Here is a 23078-nt window from a genome sequence, read left to right on the forward strand (position 1 = left end):
ACACCTCCAAACTGAATGTATGATTTACCATAGAGATTTATACTATTTCATTAGGTACTATAATATAAAGTTTACCCAGGTATTAGCTATTATTGTATTTATACATAAATGTTGCTAAATATTTTCATGTCACTAGCTATTATGGGTTAAGGTTACATTCGGATAGTGACTGCAGGTTACTGCTGCAGCGTTGCAACAACGGGAAATAGGCGATTTTAAGGATGACTCACGTTAGACCGGGCCCTGTTCGGGCCAGAGCTACGTGATGCTTTCCATAGAATACGCCGGAAGCTCCAGTCCGGACAAGGCCCGGTCTCATGAGTCATCCTTTACTCGCAATTTCTTTGACTTCATCCGCGTACAAGTTAAAAACTTTGAACGCCAATGTCAACCCTAAACACCTTGGATTTCAAAAAAACCGGGCAAGTGCGAGTCGGACTCGCGCATGAAGGGTTCCGTACCATAATGCAAAAAAAAAACGAAAAAAAAGCAAAAAAAAAACGGTCACCCATCCAAGTACTGACCACTCCCGACGTTGCTTAACTTTGGTCAAAAATCACGTTTGTTGTATGGGAGCCCCATTTAAATCTTTATTTTATTCTGTTTTTAGTATTTGTTGTTATAGCGGCAACAGAAATACATCATCTGTGAAAATTTCAACTGTCTAGCTATCACGGTTCGTGAGATACAGCCTGGTGACAGACGGACGGACGGACGGACGGACGGACGGACGGACAGCGAAGTCTTAGTAATAAGGTCCCGTTTTACCCTTTGGGTACGGAACCCTAAAAAGTGTTCCGTACCAAAACTGCGAAGAGCAAGAGTTTCCAATGTTTCCAATCGAAAAAGTTACTAGAGGCAAGCCTCAATATATTTATATTTTCTGGCAGCCGTTTTAAAAAACTTTACGATTTTTCAAAAACTCTGCTGGCTGAACCGACTGCACCTTAAAATATTAAAATGTTCCCCGAAGTAATCCCTCTTGAGCTTACTGTGTGGGACGTCAATTTGTCTAAGGATGTCCTATAAAAAAGTTATTATAAAATTATATTAATATATCTTCCCAAGTGTGTGTAAGTGCTCTCGCCTTTAAAATCCAAATGCGGTACTCCTGTTCTGTCCCAGTGGATAGTGGATTGGACGTTGTAATGAATAATGAATTCTATGGAGGCGCAGTGTGCACCTTGTGGTACGGGAATTTTTCATATAGGATAGCCATCGCCCACACTGTTAACTATCCATCGCTGGACCTTATTGCAAAAGGCATAAGGTCCACCGATGGACAGTTAAGAGTGTGGCTGGTTGTACAACATGTATTATACCTGCTGAACGGATTTTCATGCGGTTTTCACCTATTAATAAAGTGAATCTTGAAGAAGGCTTATTTGTATAATTAGTTAAAGTTTTGTGTAACCCGGGTAAGCCGGGGCGGGGCGGGTCCCTACTCCCTAGTGCCTTATACTACAATCATTTTACGGACTGGAAGTATGGCGAATTAGAAATAATTTATAATAACTGATGATTTTAGTTTATACGTCAGGAAATGAATGCCCAAAAAAGGTTGTAGAGGGAAATACTAGGAACACAATTTTTGACTCCGTAACTTTGTTTGGAGTAGTTAGGAGGTGAACATATCAAAAGTCCCCGCCCTTAGCCCTGGTGCTGGGGGGGAGGGAGGGGTTTAAAGGTCCCGTTTTTCGGTTTTTTACTTATATCTCGGAAACTATGCGTCCTAGCGACATGATATTTTCTACAAAATTAAAGCTTATTAAATTTGCTACAAGTTTTACTCATCAAGTTTTTCGATATCTTGTATAGTTTTCGAGATATCCGCTCTTGAATGTTTGTAATAGGCCGTGGCAGGAAGAGGGACCATCTTGTGGCTTAATAGCTTTTCAGCCTGATTTTTTTTGATGATGTGCTACATTATTAGTAAGGTCTATACTAAATTTCAGCTTTCAGCTATTCATATTTTTGAAGAAAAAAATAACTTAAAATAAAAATTTATTCATGAATATTTTCGTTTCCATGGAACGAATTCTTTCGTGCTTTACACGTATGGTACACTTAATCAAGACCTACAATATGTCATTATAAACAAGTTAACACTTCATACAAAAAAGAAAAAAATACATGTGTCAATATTTTTAAATATTTTTTTTATAACTTATTAAACAGACACACCTCCAATACAAGGAAGACAAGAGATATCAGGCTTCATGATGATTGAAGAATGACTTGTACCTGTAGGCATTGAGAGAGACTTCTTTCGCTGGAGCCCCATACCACCTCTAGATGCAATATATGTTATAGTTCATTAAAAGGGCTATTATTCGTAAAAAAAATTGGAGGTGTGTCTGTTTAATAAGTTATAAAAAAAATATCTAAAAATATTGACACATGTATTTTTTTCTTTTTTTGTATGAAGTGTTAACTTGTTTATAATGACATATTGTAGGTCTTAATTAAGTGTACGTACGTACGTACATACGTGTAAAGCACGAAAGAATTCGTTCCATGGAAACGAAAATATTCATGAATATATTTTTATTTTATTTTATTTTTTTCTTCAAAAATAAGAATAGGTGAAAGCTGAAATTTAGTATAAACTTTACTAATGATGTGGCACATCATCACAAAAAAAATCAGGCCGAAAAGCTATTAAGTCACAAGATGGTCCCTCTTCCTGCCACTGCCTATTACAAACATTCAAGAGCGGATATCTCGAAAACTATACAAGATATCGAAAAACTTGATGAGTAGAAGTTGTAGCAAATTTAATAAGCTTTAATTTTGTAGAAAACATCATGTCTCTAGGACGCATAGTTTCTGAGATATAAGTAAAAAACCGAAAAACGGGACCTTCAAAAAGCACCAGGGTGTGAGTTAGTATACTATTAATGAAAAGTAAAAGGTATCTGTTTCAGACTGATTGTCTAACTAATTAATAAGCAGTTTGATAATGATAACTTTTGACACGTAGTCTGATCCGTTACTTTTGATGCTGACTGTAAACCAAAATACAGTAATTCACATTTCCAAATACACTGTGTTCCGGCGAACACAAACACTGAAAAACAATTGAACACACCTACATACATAAATACAATGGGAACCAATAAAGCCACGCAGAACGGAAGCGAGGTGCGCTTCCTGGGTACCACTTTATTGTCTGTATACTGATTCGCGTTCATCTGCCATAGATTACTTACAATTGATTTTTTTTATCCCAATCGCATACTTCGCCTTTTTATAGACAGTTACATACTACAACAGGCCCTAGGGTATTTTTAATAGGTATAATAAATAAATAAAAACCTTTTGTATTTGAGAAGAAAACAAGCGGGGACTTACAACGTATGCATATTAAAATCAGAGGAATTCCCTCGTTGCCACCAGGATCTCTTCATCAGACCCTAACTTGATGATAATAGGACTTACTAACTAGTATACTTTTAAATAAAGAAAAAATTACATCGGTCTAATAGTCTCCGAATAATCGATGAACATACTTACATTTAAAAAAAGATTCCGTCGGATTAAGAACCTCCTCTTTTTTAAGTCGGTTAAAATGCATCGTAACTTGTAATTGATATAAATACGGATACGGACAGCTTAGGTTTTAAGGTTCGAATAAAGCTTAAAGTTTGCTTTTAAAACTCAAGTTTATTTCCATTTATTTTGTAAATTACACGAGTAGCTACCTACTACGTATAGGTCGGTACTCACCGGCACTGTACGCCTCAGTCGAGCGTCCACTCAGTTGTACACCGATACTAATTAAGCATTCGAGCTGTCTTATATGCTCCATTTAATAGTGAAGTGATCTGTGAACTATGAGCTAATTTACACATACCTACCTGTAGGTACTTGATTTAACATATCGATTGATATAAGCGAAGCGACAATGAAGCTCTTACACTGATGTTCAGAATTACGAAGAGCAAAATATTTTTGCTTCGTGCGTATTTATCTATGTAATAATTATTAAATAAAAAAAATAAAACCCTCTACGCATATGTTAAAAAAAACAACGGGTTGCACTCCAGGAGTGCCGGCAGAAGTGAAAACTCAATGACATTGTAACAGTTTTTCGATCAGGTCACGTGTCCGTCTCACGTCTTACGGATCTTATGGTCACGTGACCTGTCGCGAGTTTAACATTTTTTCCCCATCACAAAAATTGCACAGCGCCGCTAAATAAGTTTTCACTTCAAAAACCATTTTATACCAAAATACCTTAATTTTTTTGGAAAAGAGCTGATACTCTTCAAACTGCTGGATCGATTTTTATCAAACGTAGCTAAGAACCACCGCAAGGAAACTTGCTCTCACGTAAAAAAACTTCATCGAAATCGATCCATCCGTTTGAGAGCTATTATGTCACAGACAGACATTGGCGTCAAACATATAACACTCTTTTTCGCGTCGGGGGTTAAAAACTAGTTTCTGCCCGCGACTTCTAAAATCTGTCGAGTTACTAGAGGCCACGGTGTATAATCCCCACCCACTTCATGGTTTTTAGACCTATTGCTCTCCTCAGCTGTTCTCACAAGCTGCTAGAACGTCTCCTTCTAGGCCGCATTGAGCCTTATATAGAAGCTGTCACACCGCCCGAGCAAGCCGGTTTCAGGAAGGGCAGGAACTGTGTCGATCAGGTGTTAGCTCTCACTAACTTTGTAGAAGCCGGATTTAAAAAACGCCTTAAATCGACCGCGGTTTTTATCGACCTCACGGCGGCCTACGACACAGTCTGGAGGCACGGCCTGGTTTATAAGTTAATGTCAGCAATCCCAAGCAGAGAATTAGTAGACCTCATCTCCAACATGCTGACTTCTTGTTTCCCAAGAAAACTTCGAAGGTCCTTTCACCTTCGAAGTTTTCTTGGGAAACAAGAAGAGCAGGAAACGCAAGTTGAACAATGGCCTTCCTCAAGGTTCGGTGTTAGCGCCAATGTTGTTCAACTTGTACATCTCAGATCTTCCGCATACACAAGCTACAAAGTTTATATATGCCGATGACATCGCACTTATCTCACAGAGCAAAAATTTTGAATCTGGTGCCCAAACACTATCATCGGACAAGCTCTGACAGTATACTTTAGCGCGTGGCGACTTATACCCAGCCAAAGTAAGACTGAAGTCTCCTGTTTTCATCTATACAACCAGATGGCCAGCTATCATCCATCTGTATACCTGAATAAAGAAGCACTCAAGTACAATCCCTGCCCAACATATCTCGGTGTTACGCTGGATAGGTCCCTGACCTATAAGGAACATCTAACCAAGCTCTCGCAAAAGGTAGCAACGAGAAATAATCTCCTCCATAAACTCTGTGGCACAGCTGGGGAGCTTCGGCAGATTGCTTACGCACTTCGGGTATCGCGCTTGTGTACTCTGCGACCGAGTACTGCGCACCAGTGTGGCTAGGTAGTGCACACACCAACAAAGTGGACGTCAAGCTGAACGAGACCACGCGATGCATCTCTGGTACTATTAAATCTACTCCGGCCCACTGGCTGCCAGTACTAAGCCAAATAGCCCCGCCTCATCTCCGACGCGCTCAGGCTTTGAAGAGAGAAGTGGAGAAGATTTTGATAAACCCAACGCTACCAGTACATCAAGAGTTCTGCCACCCTCCTCCACAACGTTTGGTTTCTCGACACCTACCCTGTGCTATAGCACCAGGCCTAAGCAACTTCAACATCTCGGATAGGTGGAAAGCTGACTGGTTTACTGCTACGGCTGGAAAAGACACACCCTATCTTTCAGACTCGACGAGAAAACCAAAAGGGTTTCACCTACCTCGTAAGACCTGGTGCCGTCTAAATAGGATGAGAACAGGTCACGGCCGCTGTAATTATTTCCAACATAAGTGGGGTTGGAAGGAATCTCCCCTCTGCGAGTGCGGCGAAGAAGAACAAACCACTGAGCACATATTACGGCGCTGCCCTCTTCACTCCTATCCTGGCCCAGCTGAGGATCTGGATGCCCTGACACCCGACGTAGTTGCCTGGCTTAACAACCTCAAACTCTGATTGCCAAATCATGCATGCCATACGATTAAAAAAAAAACTTCATGGTTTTTAGGGTTCCGTACCCAAAGGGTAAAAACTGGACCCTATTACTAAGACTCCGCTGCCCGTCCGTCTGTCGGTCCGTCCGTCTGTCTGTCTGTCACCAGGCTGCATCTCATGAACCGTGATAGCTAGGCAATTGAAATTTTCACAGATGATGTATTTTTGTTGCCGCTATAACAACAAATACTAAAAACAGAATATAATAAATATTTAAGTGGGGCTCCCATACAACAAGCGTGTTTTTTTGCTGTTTTTTGCGTAATGGTACGGAACCCATCGTGAGCGAGTCCGACTCGCACTTGGCCGGTTTTTCATTTTCATCACAATGCCCCATAAGTCCCGAAATTGATTTCTCAAGGCTGACGAAACACCGTAAACATCTCGATGGGTTCCGCGGAATGCCCTCGTTTATTTTACGAGCTCATAAAGGTCATTTTGAGGGTGGCCATGCTTTTTTCCAAGCTGAGATTTTATGCCCATGGGATATTGCGTTACCTGTGTTGAGACTGTTGAGGGGGAATTGTAGAGTACTTGAACCACGGTTATTATTTATTACTAGCGACCAGCCCCGGCTTCGCACGGGTTAACAAATTATACACCTAAACCTTCCTCAAGAAACCTTTCTTTTTCCTTTTTGATAGGTGAAAACCCATGAAAATGCGTTCAGTAGTTTTTGAGTTTATCGCGAACAAATATACAAACACACAAACAGACAGACGCGGCGGGGGACTTTGTTTTATAAGGTGTAGTGATGTAGGTATATTAATGGTATATGTATGTGTAATCTTCTTATTCCTGTAATTTATTCGTGCACTACCTGTTTTTCAAGTTTTCTGTTCTTTATATCCTGCTGCCCTAAGGTTGTCTGGAAGAAATCGCTTACAGCGATAAGATCGCCTGTTGCTACCTTTACTTGCATTGTAAATCTGTTATTGAATTTTTCTTTTGTGGTGCAATAAAGTGTATTTACTTACTTATATTAGAGGGTAGACTCAGATATATGTCATGTGTCATGCGCCAGTCCCAAGAGATTATTCTGATCTTCTGACTTTAAAGAAAACGTTCTAACTCAGTGTGTAAAAAGAATTAAACTACCTACAGTAGGAGCTCTCGTGAAACAGACACGAAGGAGCTGCAAGCCGAGTTGGGTAGACTAGAAAGTATAGTCTTTTAACCCTTTAGCGGTCAAGATTTAAAAAAATACAGTGACAGCCCTCGTATTAACTTTTATCACAAATCATAAGCATAGAGTCACATGAAAATAAATAAAATCAGAATTGTGCTATTTGCAACAACATTTCCAGAGAAAAATTAAAACAAAAGACAGGCGATCGCTTAGTTTTTTATTTACAACCAGCCAGTGCGCGCGGTGGCTGCACTATGCAGGTTTGCCATGTTACAACCTCATCGCCTCCTTAAAGTCCCAAAAATTATGCTTAAGAAAAATATATAAAAGATGATGGGTAAGTGTAAACCAATCCAACAAAGGGTTTTGTAGATGTCGAACTGAGTAGTACCTTTCAGTGATGCGTAATAACTATTAATGTTATGTAGTTTTTCTTCTTATTCAAAAATAATAAGTAAATATGTACAAACATGTCCGCCAATTCACGAATGGTTTGATGGAAGAGTCTACATCTACAACAATTATTTAATATTTATCTAAATTTTATGTAGTTGTAGGTATTTGCTAAGCTTTTGAGTAGTTTTACTATATGCTAATTTAGTATTTATTTAGTTATTCCTGTTTCCTGTCCTCGTAGGCCCAGCCATACAAATGAAAAACCCATAATTTGCCACAGAAATTTTAACTTTTAGTGCAGGAAGTAAAGTTGATTTTGGTTTTGTTTGAAAATTGAACGAAACAAAACAAATGCGACTCTGTTCCAATTGAATATGATTTAAATTTCATCGAACTGAATAAGTACTTTAGGTAGGACTTTGGGCCTTAGGAGAATATTATGAGTTCAATAGAAGCACTTTTACCCCCACTTTTGTCTACTTGTGTTGCACTAACTAAGTATATTTATCAAAAAAGAGAGACAAATAGCGTTTACAGTTTCCAAGATTTTTATAAAACGTGTCTCTAAAAGCATTTTATATTTTTGTGTATTAAAATAATACGAGAAGATAAAAAAGTGAGCCGCTTCGTTGAATACCGTGAAATACATATTCAATAGGAATTGCAGTACAATCCGTCTCAAATACCGACGGGAAAATATTTGCTGGACAATGTTTTCAGGAATGCTTTCTGACATCATAACCTCAATATAGCTTTTAACTGAAAACATGTACAAAGAATAATAATAGATAAATTTCACTTATTTACCACGAGAAACGCAAATATTCACGAAATTTTATTTTTGCAAACGATACCATGCACCGATACAAAGTTAATTTTGTATTTAACGAGTCAAAAAAGCGGACTGTCCTCACAATCAAACGTGGCGCGTAGTGACACTATTCCATCACTATAAAGCTTCATTGTTTTTAAAGTTGTCCGTTGGAATGTAACAGTAATTTTTATCTGTTTCATAATACTTTCCAGTTACAGCTATGTTTTCGACACAAGTTTTTGTTCTGGTGGATTTCCTTGTAATATACAATACTAGGGCAATGGAGGACAATGTTGAAGATTTTTTGTTTAAGGAAGATTGACTACTTTAACCTTACTCAGTACATTGTAGCACATGTATTATGTTTTTCTTTGCTTGCGTCAGAGATATATATAACTCCGTATAAGATAAATAAAGTCTAAGAAAAAAACGTGCCTCGGACGGCCAAGGAAAAGTCATTCTCGAATAGATGGCGCCATTACCTTTGGCCTATTCTCGGCTAGATGGCGTTAACGACACCGTTTGGTATTTAACAATTTTAACACATATCAGTGAAAGAACATGGGTCAGTATGGAACAATAAAAAATAAGAATCATTTATCCGTAAACATATTTTGATTATTTTATACATTTTCAATTTTATCAAACTGCACAACGGGACTTAATCGCGTATTTAAGTTTTAAGATTTACCTCCGACGTTTCGAGGACGGCGTTGTCCCCGTGGTCTCGGAGCAGACTGGCTCAAGTTGCCATCAACATCTTCTAGCCGCGCGAGTTTTTCGAACTACCCGCACTTGGTCTTGTTTATCAGTTTGAACGTTTTGCGCATAGTCTAATAAAACATGGTCTTCCATTCCCAGAGTGACACGGGGCTACGTCACAACAACATGGCCGCTATATATAGCGCTATCGCATATTATCATATAGCGCTGTCGCATGATGACGTAAGCCCGTGTCAGTTAGGTGACCTAGAAAAGACGGGAATGGAGTACCAGGCGGAGTATATTATTATACCATGGTTTTGCGCACTAGGGATGTCACTCTGTCGACACACAACACTAACGATATTCGATTTATCGACTGTCGATATTCGTTTCCGCTTACAATTACTAATGACTGGATTCCATGTGGATGAGATCTTAAAACCCTCGTCCCGATTAAAATTGCAATGTTTTTTGATTTCAATGGCTTGACTTGACTTGACTTGAGCCAGTCTGCTCCGAGACCACGGGGACAACGCCGTCCTCGAAACGTCGGAGGTAAATCTTAAAACTTAAATACGCGATTAAGTCCCGTTGTGCAGTTTGATAATGTTTAATAATCGTGAAAGTTTAAATCAGTGATTTTCAATTTTATTTTAAGTTTTAATCGTGTGTCGATAGATGGCAGTAAATGTACCGTGACTACAAAATTGACAATGACAGGACCCCTCTATACTATCTATCCTCTTTGCTTGCGTTAAATATAATGTGCAGATTTGTAAGTTTATAATCAACATAATGTGCATTAAAAGCATAAATGTATCATATATTATATCGTTTGATTTCATGTTCAGGCAGCTGCAAGATTGCATTTGAATTGTAATTTTGCAGCTGAATGAACCTATGTAAATGTAACCTACATTGATAAACAACCAAGTTTTGTCACAATAGAATAAACCATACCATACTTATCCTTTTCTTCGGGTTTATAATACAAGCGTAAGAAAAATAATATGAATATTTGTGCCTATGCTCCACTGACAAACATTTCATATATTTACGTTTCAATTCACGTTTCACGTTTTAATTAAACTTTGCTGACACAATGTACGTACTAAAATATCACTATAATGTTACAAACTACTTTAGTACATCAATTCAGTTTCCGAAATTTAAAAAACTCAGAATAGGCCAAGACACACTATAAAACCAACTGTAATTCTTCCGTCCGGCTCCTGGCCTAGCTGGCGCGAACCTTTAATAACTGAGGAGCGATAAACACAGCGTATTTACATAAATCAATAAATACAGCGCAGGTAATGCCGCGCGACGTGTTTACGCAAAAATGCGAAACAATCTACTTGAACGCCACTACGGGTTCTCGATTGTAAATCTAGAACCAATTTTTTTTTGTTTAAGGCCAGCTCTTCATTATCATCTCAAATGTTATCAAGTTCATTATCATCTCTAGTCTATTACTATGGACTATAGTTCGTTAGCGTTATGAATGCAGTGAATCCATCATTAACCCGCCGGCTTAGCCACGCCCCTAACCAATCAAATCGTTCCTAATTAGAAAGTCAAGTTCATGAAGCAAAGTCTATACTTCGTTCGCGATAAGAATCATCATTAAACAATCATTCACAGTGACCAGTTGAAAGTATGCATTCAACTGGTCACTGTGAATGATTGTTTAATGATGATTCTTATTATAGCGAACGAAGACTTTGCTTCATTCGTTACACGCGGTCCGAGGTTACTGGTACAAAAGTTATTTGTTTTATTAAGATAGGAACTCCTTAATGTCTCAAATACCATTAATTGGCCTAAGTGATTTCATTCTAAATTGCTAATTACACTTTTGGTAGTACGAATAATATCCGTAAAAATATTCTTCTATTATAAAATATAATCTATACAAGTAGCACTAGGCACACTATTAGGCTACATAAAATGTAGATAAGATTACACGATTTGAAAATATTCTACAATCTACAACTTATTTGTTGATTTTTCCATAATAGTTACATTGAAGTCGCCGCATATAAACAATTTGTTTTTTAGAAGGCGATATTTTAAATAGCACAGTTTTCATTATGCTATTAAAAACTTCAAAGTTACTTAATGGCGGTCTGTACACACAGACAACAATAAATTGATCCAATTCTACAGAACTTAGTTCGATAGCCCATTCAACAGACAAGGATACAATGTCCTTACGTTCCTTCTGTTTTAATTGGCTATTTAGTATAATTAATGACCGACCATGTATGAAACTAAGTCTGGTGAACGAACTCCCCACCTGGTGATTATTAATTTCAGGCATTAATTCATTCAGTAATATATAAAATATGAACCATGGGCATGATGCATAATTAACACTAACATATTCGTTAGTGTCAATTATGCTAAACTTACTAGGTACTGTATTTACAAAGATTACGAGTATGCGTATTATAGGGATGTATTCAACTTAAATCTAGTTTCATTTTCTGCCTCTGATAATTGCTTAGAATTTCGATCGTTCGATTTCGTCACTCGAAAGTCGGTGGAAGACGGGAAAATGCTAATTTTTGAAATACGAGTGATAGACATTTGGAATTTCATGTTATTGACCACTCGTTTTCAATTCTATTAATAGAATTTAAATGCTTACTATAAAGATAATATTGAACGGAATACACGAAATCGAGCGGTCAGAATTCAAAAAACGGCCCCCTGGCTTCCATATTTCGATTGAACATTCTGTAAAAGAGACCGATGGTAGCGCCATCGCTCTGGAGCACTAACGCAGCCAAATCAATTTTTACTGGTACATTTACACGACACGTTACTTCTTTCATCTTTTCAATATTTCACCCCCGCCAGCTTACGGTTATTTTTAACTCGTTTAAAATTCACCCGTAGAAAAAAGGGAATCGTTTTAACTGACACGCCGGCGCCGCGACGCATTAAAAGTCAGTATCGTGTGATTCAAGATGTGGTTAGTCCCATGGGCAAATTTGTTTATTATGACCAACACATTTTTGACATTCAGGATCACGACTAAACTATGTAACTAAAATCGTCTAGTATGTCTGCCATATACCCAGTGGCGTAGCTAGCATGGGTGGCACCCGGGGCGGAAATTGTGGGTGTCACCCCAAAATTCAATCAAAATATTAAACATATTTTACAATTATAAAATTACGTTTAATATTCCATAGCTCACAATTTACTCCATCGCTTTCATTTTCCACACCCTGGCGGGTGTTGCCTCTGCGCGCGTTCTATGACACGGGCAAGGACAGCATCCGCTCGGTGTAACCCACATTTCATAAGTGTCATAAGGGTCTACATGTTGGCCTGGGCTCCGCGCACGCCTCCCAAAGGTCCGAGTCATCATTGCCAAGTGCGCGATTTCAAAGAGATTCTGTAAAATCCCATTTCACAATGAATTTCAAATAGTCCAGTGTCACCCAATTAGAAAGTGACATAGCTTCTCATTTACAGAAATAATCACATAATAAAAAAAAACTTTCTGAATAAAAAAACCTACGAGGCACCAACATATTATTGTTACATACCAGGAACCCCGAGAGATTTTAACCATTCATTTCTGAGGCCAAAAAAATCAATTTCGCCAAAATAAAATTGTTTTCGATTTTTTGTACTTAAAATGCAAATGCTATAATTTGTAAAACTGACACCCAAAAATAATTTTTACTTTTTTTTGTCAATTACAGAAATAATCACACAATTAAAAAAAAAACTTTCCAAATTTGCGAAACTTTCCACATGAGAATTTCTCGTTTTTCGATTTTTTGTACATAAAATGTAAATGCTATAATTTGTAAAACTGTCACCCAAAAATAATTTTAACTTTTTTTTGTCAATTACAGAAATAATCACATAATTAAAAAAAAACTTTCCAAAGTTGCGAAACTTTCCACATGAGAATGTTCTCGAGAACGGGAATTTATTTATTTATCGTAGTTTATACCATGAATATTCACGATAGTTTAGGTGTAGTATCCTTACCCCCAGAAAATTCCGACTTTTGGTCTACCGCTTCCGGTCAGAAAAATGTATGACGGCCCGGCCAAACGGTCAGACCTAGGTGGGGGGTGGTCGACCAAATGTCATAGAGGGACCCTGGTAGTTTTTGACGCCGCTATGTTTTTTTTTTTCAATATGGCCGACTTTTTATTTTATTTTTTTAAGTTTGCACTAGCGCGCTGAAATTTTGGCCACGGAATCTCGGGGTCCCCTAAATACCTATGAAAAATTGTTTTTTTGGAAAAATACTACAATTGCGGGAAAACTGGCCACTTTTATTTTGTATGGCAACTTTTAAACGGTGCGTGATAGGTGGGGGGTGCTCGACCAAATGTCATAGAGGGCCCCGAGACAAAACAAACTGCATTAAAAAAATACAAAATGGCCGAGTTTTTTATTTTATTTTTTCATATTGGTGCGAGCGCGCTGAGATTTGGCATGGCGGGAGATAGAGGCCTCTAGATACCTATGACAAAAAAATTTTTTTGGAAAAAATCCAAGATGGCGGAACAATAATTTCCATGTTCTGAGAACATTCTCGAGAACGTTTCCGCTTTTTGGGAATGTTCTGCAATTTGTACATTGCTATGCTGGTGGTACTGGACTATGAAACTAGGCGAATTCCAAAACAGTTTATAGGACATTTTAGTCTTTAAATATGATCAGGAATATTCTGTCAAAATCTCTCGGGTTCCTCGTGGGCATGTTGTATATTATTTCCTTAATGGCGGTTGTGCAATCTGCCCCAGTTTTACGAATTTTTATAGATGGCACTACTGATGTTCACGGTCGCGGTCACCCCCCAAATGGGTGACACCCGGGGCGGGCCGCCCCCGCCGCCCCCCCCTAGCTACGCCACTGCATATACCGGCAATTTTCTGTCTTCTCTTATGTGAAGAATTATGATGGATTATTTCGAGTTTGAACTAATTACCGTACCTGAGAGGCATAACACTGTAAGTGTCATTTTAGGAATTTTACAGGAGAAGCGATTTTGTGTCAAAATTTGTGTTACAAGGATTTTCGAACAACATAAAATGACACACAAGAGGTTTATGTCACAATTTTTTAAATTAATCAACAGAAAATATATTTGACATTATAATGTGTTACTTTCAAGTTATCATTTTGTACTTATAAGATATATTATTCAATAAAACTAAAAAAACTACTACTAAACTACTACTACTGAACTACTACTACTACTATATACTACTAGTATTCTGCTTCTAAGCTTATTTCCAATTTGAGGAGTTACAGTAATATTAAAGGTCCTTAACGAGATTAAAAATAAGTTACTGCTATATCATTTTTATAATAATAACAAGTCCGTTTAAATGCAAATGACCAATGTAATCAACTTAAACTGATTATAATATAAAAAAATTCAGTTTTAGTCAGGACATACAGTAAAATGCCTTACAATATAGTGTATGTGCACTCAGAACCGTAAACTCTCTGGACATACCTTAAAATGAACCTAGTAGCATTTTACTGTATTTCACTTACATCAAAATGTTATGGTTATACACTTACAGTAAAATGCATTTGAAAAACTTGGAATTGGTAGTATTATCGATAGCATCAGAAATTATGTACGATACTGTAAAAAACCGAAAATCACATAAAATTGACTTACAGTGTTATGCCTCTCAGGTACGGATTTGGACATTTATTTAACTTGATACTTAATCTTAATCGACAAGATTTGAAGTGGCATTTATTAACAATTTTGATTCTTGTCAACCTATGTACATTATTAATGAGAATTGGACGTTGAACTTGTTTAATAGCGATGAACTTTAGAATTCAAAGAAATCTGCTGAAGTAAGCATGGGGTTCTAGATCAGGAATTATATGCGGTAAAATTTTGGAGAATTAAAATCAGGAATAATCATTAATCATGGTAGTTGAGAATCTTGAGGTACCCACTTAACATTTATTTTACCATATCTAATTAACTGCAAAGATTTCCTCTAACTTACTTCTATCCGAAACAAACGAACTATATTATAACGATACGTAAGAGTAAGAAGAAAATAAGTCGTGTTCCATCTGTACTTGTCCCAGGTCTAGTTTCTCTTATATTCACATCTCTACAGTGAAATATACGAGCAATATTACATCCAAACGTATCCAAAGCGCTTGTGAAATAGCTCAAAACAAAGCTATTCCGAACATCGTGAATTCCTCTGAACATCCTTACACCTTCACCTTACACCAACGTACCAAAAAAGCGATGCCTCTCTATAAGCTCTAGTGGGTTCATCCAGCAGCTATCAAATCAAATTACCCTCTTATTCATAAAGCTTTGCGGGCCTGATTTAGTTAAATTATGTTTTATCCCTTTCTTACAAATACCGTAAAACGGGGTCAACAGAAATCGCGGGGTGAATAGAGAAATTTTGAACTTTTTCTTTCAAGTTGTTATATTTAAAAACGTACATCTCTAAAACTAGATTTTTTGGAATGCGTATATAGTAGACTATTTATTTTCTACATTGATACCAAACGAACTTAATCAAACTGCCTAAAAGTTAGATTTTTTTGACTCTAAAGTAAGGCTTCGCCGAGGTAAGAAATGAAGCCTGTCTGAACTTTGTTCTAGCGGCAAATGTTTTGAAATTAACTAAGTAAAAGTTAGCTAACCTGGTAATATAGTATCTGTAGTACCTAAATAATATATAATATCACTAATTTTCTCTATAATAAAGCATTTTTTTGTAAAAAACCAATAACAAGCAAATTTACGTGATAAAGGGGTCAGTGGACACGCGTATGGGGTGAACAGTTACGCCACAGGGGGTGATTAGATACAACAAAGGGGTGTAAAGACACGCCTTGGGGGTTAAAAGACACGAAAAAATAATTTTGTGTCAAATAGCTGTTTAACTGATATATATACCATTTGCCAATAGAGTATCCACATAATAATGACCAAATTCGATGCCTATGACAACTAAAACTTAATATTTCTATTCACCCCTTTCTTGTGTCTATCGACCCCGTTTTAAGGATATGGAGAAAACAGGGCAGTTTTCTTTGATTTTCTCTGAATTGGGTAGGTAAAAATTTATTTCACAAATGCAAAATTGAAGAACTAACCAAGACTCAAAAAATCTTAATAAGGGGGTTAGACTTTAATTGACTACCACCTGCGAATCTGATACATTTCAAATGTCAAACCAATATAATTGTAACACGCTCTTTACAGTTGATAATCTAAATTGACACTTAAACCAACCAAGTATATCTTGTTTCCTAACATCTATGCTAGCTCATACCTATGTAGTCAATTAGTCTGAATATTGACTTACCTCGCGGTGTGTTGGCAGGTAAACGAGGCGTGTTTGTGGAATGAATTGAAACATGGTGGTTGTCTTATTCGGAGGAGTACAGTTTGAAGTGTGGAGTGAGGCAGGGTGGATTATCATCTCCTCGACTCTTCAATCTGTATATGAACGCCTTGATAGGGGATCTCAGTAGCACCAGGGTTGGCTGTTGTGTGGCGGGTAAAATGGTGAACAATATTAGCTATGCCGACGATATGGTGCTGTTGGGGCCCTCTACGTGTGCAGTTAGTAGGCTGCATGGCAAGTGTGAGAGGTACGCGGTGGCTCATGGACTTAAGTACAACACGACGAAGAGTGAGGTACTCGTATTTCAGTCGCGCGGTTTTAAAGTGCATATGGTCCCGAATATTATGTTAAATGGAGTACCACTAAAAAGAACCGCTAAATTTAAGTACTTGGGTCACTGGGTCACGGAGTGTCTCTCGGACGACCTGGCCCCAATTTCACCACGGTGACAGGTGCGACAATTGTAAAATCACTGTTGCTGACGTCACAGGCATCCATGGGCTACGGTTACCACTTACCATCGGGCGGGCCGTATTCCTGTTTGCCACCATCATTGTATTATTTAAAAAAACTTTATTATATCGGAAAAAAACAGATATTTCTTTTGCGAAGTTTCTGACAATTGTCAAGATTTAGAAGAATTGTAGGTAATTCTTGACAGGTAATGAGTTATATGTCGGAATTTCGTGACAATTGTAGTGTTTCTTGTGACAATTGTCATAAACTTAGCAAGAGAAATATCTGTTTATTTCCAATATAATAAAGTTTTTTTTTAATAAAACAATGATGGTGGCAAACAGGAATACGGCCCGCCCGATGGTAAGCGGTAACCGTAGCCCATGGATGCCTGTGACGTCAGCAACAGTGATGTTTTACAATTGTCGCACCTGTCACCGTGGTGAAATTGGAGCCTGGACATTGAGAGGGAGCGTAGGGCACTGGCTGTTCGGGGGAATATGTTGGCCCGCAGGTTTGCGCGATGCAGTAAGGAAGTAAAAATTACTTTGTTTAAGGCGTTTTGCCAGTCTTTTTATTCGTGCTGCCTGTGGGTGAACTATACTCAGCGGGCAGTTAGTGCCCTGAGAGTGCAATATAATAACACGCTCAGGATGCTGTTGGGACTGCCCAGGTACTGCAGCGCATCGGGCATGTTTGCGGAAGCGCGAGTAGACGGCTTCCATGCTATTGTTCGGAAGCGGGTCGCCTCCATCATGCGCCGTGTACGTGAGAGTAGCAACAGCATTCTGGGCGTGATCGCTAGCAGTTTGGACTCCCCCATAGCGAGACACTGGAATAGCCTTCATGTAGTGATTTGACTGAATTTTAGCCTTTATACTATGTTATATTATAATTAATATCTTAATTTAATTTAATCTGACTAATATTGTTATTTTATTTTTATTTGATTGTTTGAAATTTTTTTAAATGTACCTACCTATTTATTATTATCTTAACTGTGTTCGTGATTTTAATGTAATATGGATCATTTGTTATCTGTAATAAAGATGAATTGAATTGAATTGAATTATACTTAAAGTAGGGGTTATAATTAATAACAAAAAATGTAAACAGGCCATAAATGTCAGTTAATTGTGTTATATATTTTGCACAACTTCCCGGTCTATGTTAAAGCCTGACCAGTAATATATGATCACGCGCCATATTGCGGAATTTCACTGGAACTAATTTTGTCATACCTACTATACGGAACTGTCAACCTATACATGAGAATAACAGCGCCCTCTTGGCAATGGCAATCATATATTACTGGTCAGGCTTTACATCATGTACGTATTTAAGATTTGTCTACTTAACAATTCAAAACTGTATTGCAAAGGCATAATGAGGTCAATTCAAACTTATATTGTGACATCAAAATGATATTTGTGTCAGTCGCCCGTGTTCATTAAGGTCCTGTGGGTACAGATTTTTCTGTCACTCTCACTGAGCGTAAGCGTGAGCGAGATGGCTGCGGATTTTTTTTCTGTTGAACGAAAGTCAAGAAATCATGCTTCGATTAAATTACTAGAGAAAGTCCTCAAGATTGCTAATTTAAGTTTTAACAGTATTGTGATCTAAAGAAGGGCTACGATTTTTTTAATCTCTGCTGGCTGAACGTACTGCACTTAACTAGAAGCAAATTCCAGTATGCTAGTTTTTAGAAACTCTTGGCATAAAAATTGACCCTGGTGGACATCGAAGCGAGATTGCAACGGTTACCACGAAACAAACTCGCCAACAATGGAAAAATAAATTGGCCCGGCAAATCTCCCCAGATTGCGTCTCTGGTGGCACCTCAAATTGCAATCTAACAATTAATCCTTTGAGCTCCACCGGCGAGAGCTGATTGGGCGGCACCTTGCTTCTATTTCTAGCTTAGGAGGTGACTTGGTTAAAAATAAAAACAAAAAAGTTATCAGAGAAATACTAGTAGCAGTTCTACTAGCCGAAAGAGTATATCGGTTAGATATATGATTGTATAAGAAATAACATAACAAACATTTTTCGTGGGTTCAAAAAGTTTGATCAACTTTGTAGCTTGCCTCACTTGCCTGCAAAGTCATGTTATATTTTTGTATTTTATTAGAAATCAGGGCTAAAATAAAATATAAATTGATACAAAGATGAATTTGTTACAACAAAAAATTTTATAAAGACAACACTAGAATTCTACTTAGTGTACTTATCTAAAAAAAATTGTGAGAGTTGTTAGATCAGTGTAAGTACAAAAAAATATTGTGGGTTTTAATTTATTTTGTCAGTTTCGGAACCTGTCTGTGTCTGTATAAATACTTTTGCATTTTTTTTAATAACCAAAAAATTATTAAACAATTTTGCACATACGTTGATTCAATTTATACAACTATAAGATGAGCAACGATATCAATCGTTGTCTGTGCAAGATCTAAAATGAGAGAAAATGACTAATGCTTACGCATTTATTAAATAAAAAGTAAACTCTTAACTTACAATAATATATTTTTATCTCCACCTTATTTTATAGCTCTTAATAAATTAAATTGTATAGAATATGTAATAGCAATAGTTTACCTAAAATCAAAAATTGAATACACAAAATACTGTTTACTAACGTCATCTTGTTTTGTCGCGCCCCAAACGAAACAGTCTTGAACATTTATAATAGCGATAGTTCCAAATTAAAGCACGTTCGAACTACGAACGTGCCCGTGCCAGGTAACTGTGATATTTATTATTATTCATAACGGTACACTTTCCACGGCAAACGTAAATAATGGCCTACTAAAAGCACGAATAAATGCAAATTCTGAGAGCCCACTAATATTTGCCATAGAAAGGTCAGCGGTAAAACACAATTTAGTACACCCACTGTCTAAGTATTCTAACATATTTTAATGAAGGTAAAATGAGGCACCGGCTTCGGTTTATTGTTTTTAGTTTATTCCCATCTTATCATAGACGAGGAAACGTGGCTCGCATACTTCAGTACCATTGCAACACAGAAATGTATAAATTGGAATCATCTCGGAATATCACGCACGAAGCTATTTCACCGCAAACTGCAAAATTTCTGCGGCCAAATCCGATAACTGGGTATATTGTTATAACACTGGTTTAACCGTTCTCTGTTCTCTGTTCAAACTGTTGTCACTTCAACGTAAGGGTCGCAGTTCCACTCTATAACTGAGTAATTGCTCCACACAAAATTGCCCTTTATTGATAGAGGTGCTTCTAGTGCTAGATATAAAATTGCCTTGGCGCCGTCTTGGAAAACCTTGCTTGATTTTCGTTCGTCTTTACTTTTGAGACTGCCAGGATTGACACAGTTGATCACGATTCCTTTGCTACTCCATTCTCTATGCTGCAAAAAGGTAACGGCATTTAGAGCTACCTTACTTACAGCTTGCACGCTTAAACCCCAGCCTTCAGTTTTCTCAATGCCTCTTCTACACGCCTCTTCATAATCTTGAATAACAGCTACTAACTCATCTTCAGTAAGATTTCGATCACTAATCCTTTTTCTAATCGCTTCATTCTCGATCGTAGCTAAAAGACCAGCTGGTCCAGACACATTCACTACTTTAGCATTTTCAACTAGTAAAGGATATATCAGCTTCCCGAAATTGATGTATCCATAAAAATTCACACTTAGCGTTCTTCTCACTTTCTCAGCATGGGACAGCTTCTTCTCAGTTTGTACATAATCCGTATTGTTGATCAGCAGGTCTATCCTTTCGTCTTGATCTTGTATGTAGTGTCTGAAGTTGATAATACTTTTCGTATAAGTTATGTCCATGCGATAGTAGTGTAGATTCTTAGCATTTTTCTCTAAGGTGCGAAGTATATTGTAGCCGATAGATTCGTCTTCTGTAGTGAAGTATATTTTTCCTTTGTATGTTTTTGTTAGTTTTTTGAGGACTTGGTAACCGAGGTTGCTATCGGCGGCGACCACGACAGCTACGGTGGTCATAGTGGTAGTACACTGACTGTTATCGAGTTATCAGCGCCGATGCGTTATCTCGACTGACATGGCCGTATTGTGCGAACACGATAAGACTTTTTTAAGTCTCTGATAAGAGATAACATGAAAGTGATGCTGGGAAAATTTCTGCGAGTAAAATATTGGTGATAAATTATATACGTATAATAGGTATAAATGGTTAGAAAGGTACGGTTACGGTCTATAATTGTATTGAACCCTTTACGACTCAAATTAACTTGAATGAAAATATTTCACATATTTGTTGGGGTTTCTAGTATTGTTACGAATATTTTGGAATTTGGTCAACTCGAGCAAATGCCTTGTCACAAATCTTATGACTTATATACTAACATTGGCACTAAACAACACATTCTTTAGAGATTAACCTATTAAAATACTTATACTTACCAAACCGCAAATTTCTCTATCCCCACTACATCTAAATGTGAACTCTATAGACTTCCAAACTAGGTCACTTTTTACATTACACAATGAACCAAGATATGAGCTACTGAAAAATAATTCATACATTATCGGAGTCAATGAGCGTATTCAAATCACTACATACGTAATACGATTACTGATTTGAAAATTAGTATATTTTTTTTATTTAAGCCGTATTAGTTATAACTTACTGTTGAAATTCGAATGTAGATTATGCGAGTTGAGACTTTTTTAAATTAAAGCATGATTTCTTATCAGTTGGGATGGCAATAGCTTAGTTAATTATATTTGGTAGTAGTATCGGTCATTATCAAGATTGTGAGTATGCGAGTGTGTTAATTACTTAAATAACGGGACGGTCAAATATCAGTCTGATAAAATACTTTAACCTAGTTAAAGAACTTGTTTAAATAAATTTCTAATTAGAGTCTGTGCGGCAAGAGAAGAGTCGTGGAATGTAAGGGAACCCATACGTTCTTCAACTCTTCTCTTTCCGAACAGACTCTATACCTACCAAATTATTGTATTATCATTTGTTCTATATATACTTGCAAAGTTTTAATTCGATACGGCTACTAGAAGTACGTTAAATAAACTTTTTTTATTGCATTATTGAACCATCTTCGAGCATAAACAAAAGTATTGACACTGTGACAGATCCGATCCATATCTTATCCAGATACCTACGGATATGATGGTCGTTCTTGTCTACGTGACAGCGTGATAAAACGGTATCCATCACTTTCAATCGCGCTCTGTTAAAAAGTGACGGATTTTTTGTCCCGTGGATAAAGCCATCCATAATAAGCCTGCAAATTAAATTCATATCCTATAATTAAAATTAGCATACGCGTATTTATCCTCATTTTTGCACCCGCACAAATACACATCTGTTCATATATTGTAGTAAAAGTCAGATATCTACACTGTATGTATTTATTTCTGTGGCAATACTAGAACGCCGCTCAAAGGGCTCCGTATAAATATTTATTACTTATTTCGATTTTGTGCTCAGGCTTATTTTTCAATCAATTTATATGCGCAAACAAGACAAGATCCTATCATGTGAGAAACATTACGGGCCTTCTCTTTATATATAAATACATAAATAAATTAAATTAAATGAGAGGGTCCTTATAATTTTACATTAATTTCACTTGTAACAACGAGTGCGTCGGGAGTTACTCAAAATCAAGGTTTTTGCGATTATCAAGGTTTGTATAGTTTCCAATGTTCTTTTACAAAATGTAGAGCACCGACTTAATGTATTTATAGTTGTCCAAACCTTATGTTTTAATGTGTATGAAATTCTTTAGTACTTCACAGTTTGACTTAATTCACCGATAGATGGCGTTAGTAGTAGCGATTTTAGAAATTTATTATGGTTATTTTTGTTGGCAATTAACACTAAAATATTTGTAAAATTATTTTGAATAACGTGTATGTAATATTTTGCATTTAAAGTCACAATTTAGCCATTTGTTGTTAAAGAAAATTCATTACCAAATGAGTCAAAAGATGTCACTTTGTTCCCAACGCGTATTTTCTACAACGCGGTGTTAAAAAAATTCCGGGTTTATATCGGGTGGAACAGAACGAAAAACTTTTACGCAAACGGGAAATTGTTTAGGTTACGTACTTTATTTTTCACTTATTAA

General features: G+C 37.1%; 3 protein-coding genes across 12 annotated transcripts in view; 1 reads left to right on the forward strand and 2 right to left on the reverse strand.

Moving 5' to 3' along the window:
- LOC134792614 (disintegrin and metalloproteinase domain-containing protein 11) overlaps window positions 1-23078 on the reverse strand; it is a 721926-nt gene that overhangs the window by 634800 nt on the left and 64048 nt on the right. The gene's annotated exons all lie outside the window — the stretch shown is intronic.
- LOC134792636 (large ribosomal subunit protein bL21m) overlaps window positions 1-23078 on the forward strand; it is a 155267-nt gene that overhangs the window by 58827 nt on the left and 73362 nt on the right. The gene's annotated exons all lie outside the window — the stretch shown is intronic.
- Window positions 19913-21133, reverse strand: LOC134793190 (uncharacterized). The gene has a single exon (XM_063764773.1). The coding sequence runs from the start codon at window positions 20962-20964 to the stop codon at window positions 20131-20133; it is 834 nt and encodes a 277-aa protein (XP_063620843.1). The 5' UTR covers window positions 20965-21133; the 3' UTR covers window positions 19913-20130.

This window comes from Cydia splendana, chromosome 8 (genome assembly GCF_910591565.1).
Source record: "Cydia splendana chromosome 8, ilCydSple1.2, whole genome shotgun sequence".
NCBI lineage: Eukaryota > Metazoa > Arthropoda > Insecta > Lepidoptera > Tortricidae > Cydia > Cydia splendana.

Coding starts and splice junctions, on each gene's coding strand:
- LOC134793190 (XM_063764773.1), bottom strand. CDS start 20,964: ATGACCACCGTAGCTGTCGTGGTCGCCGCCGATAGCAACCTCGGTTAC.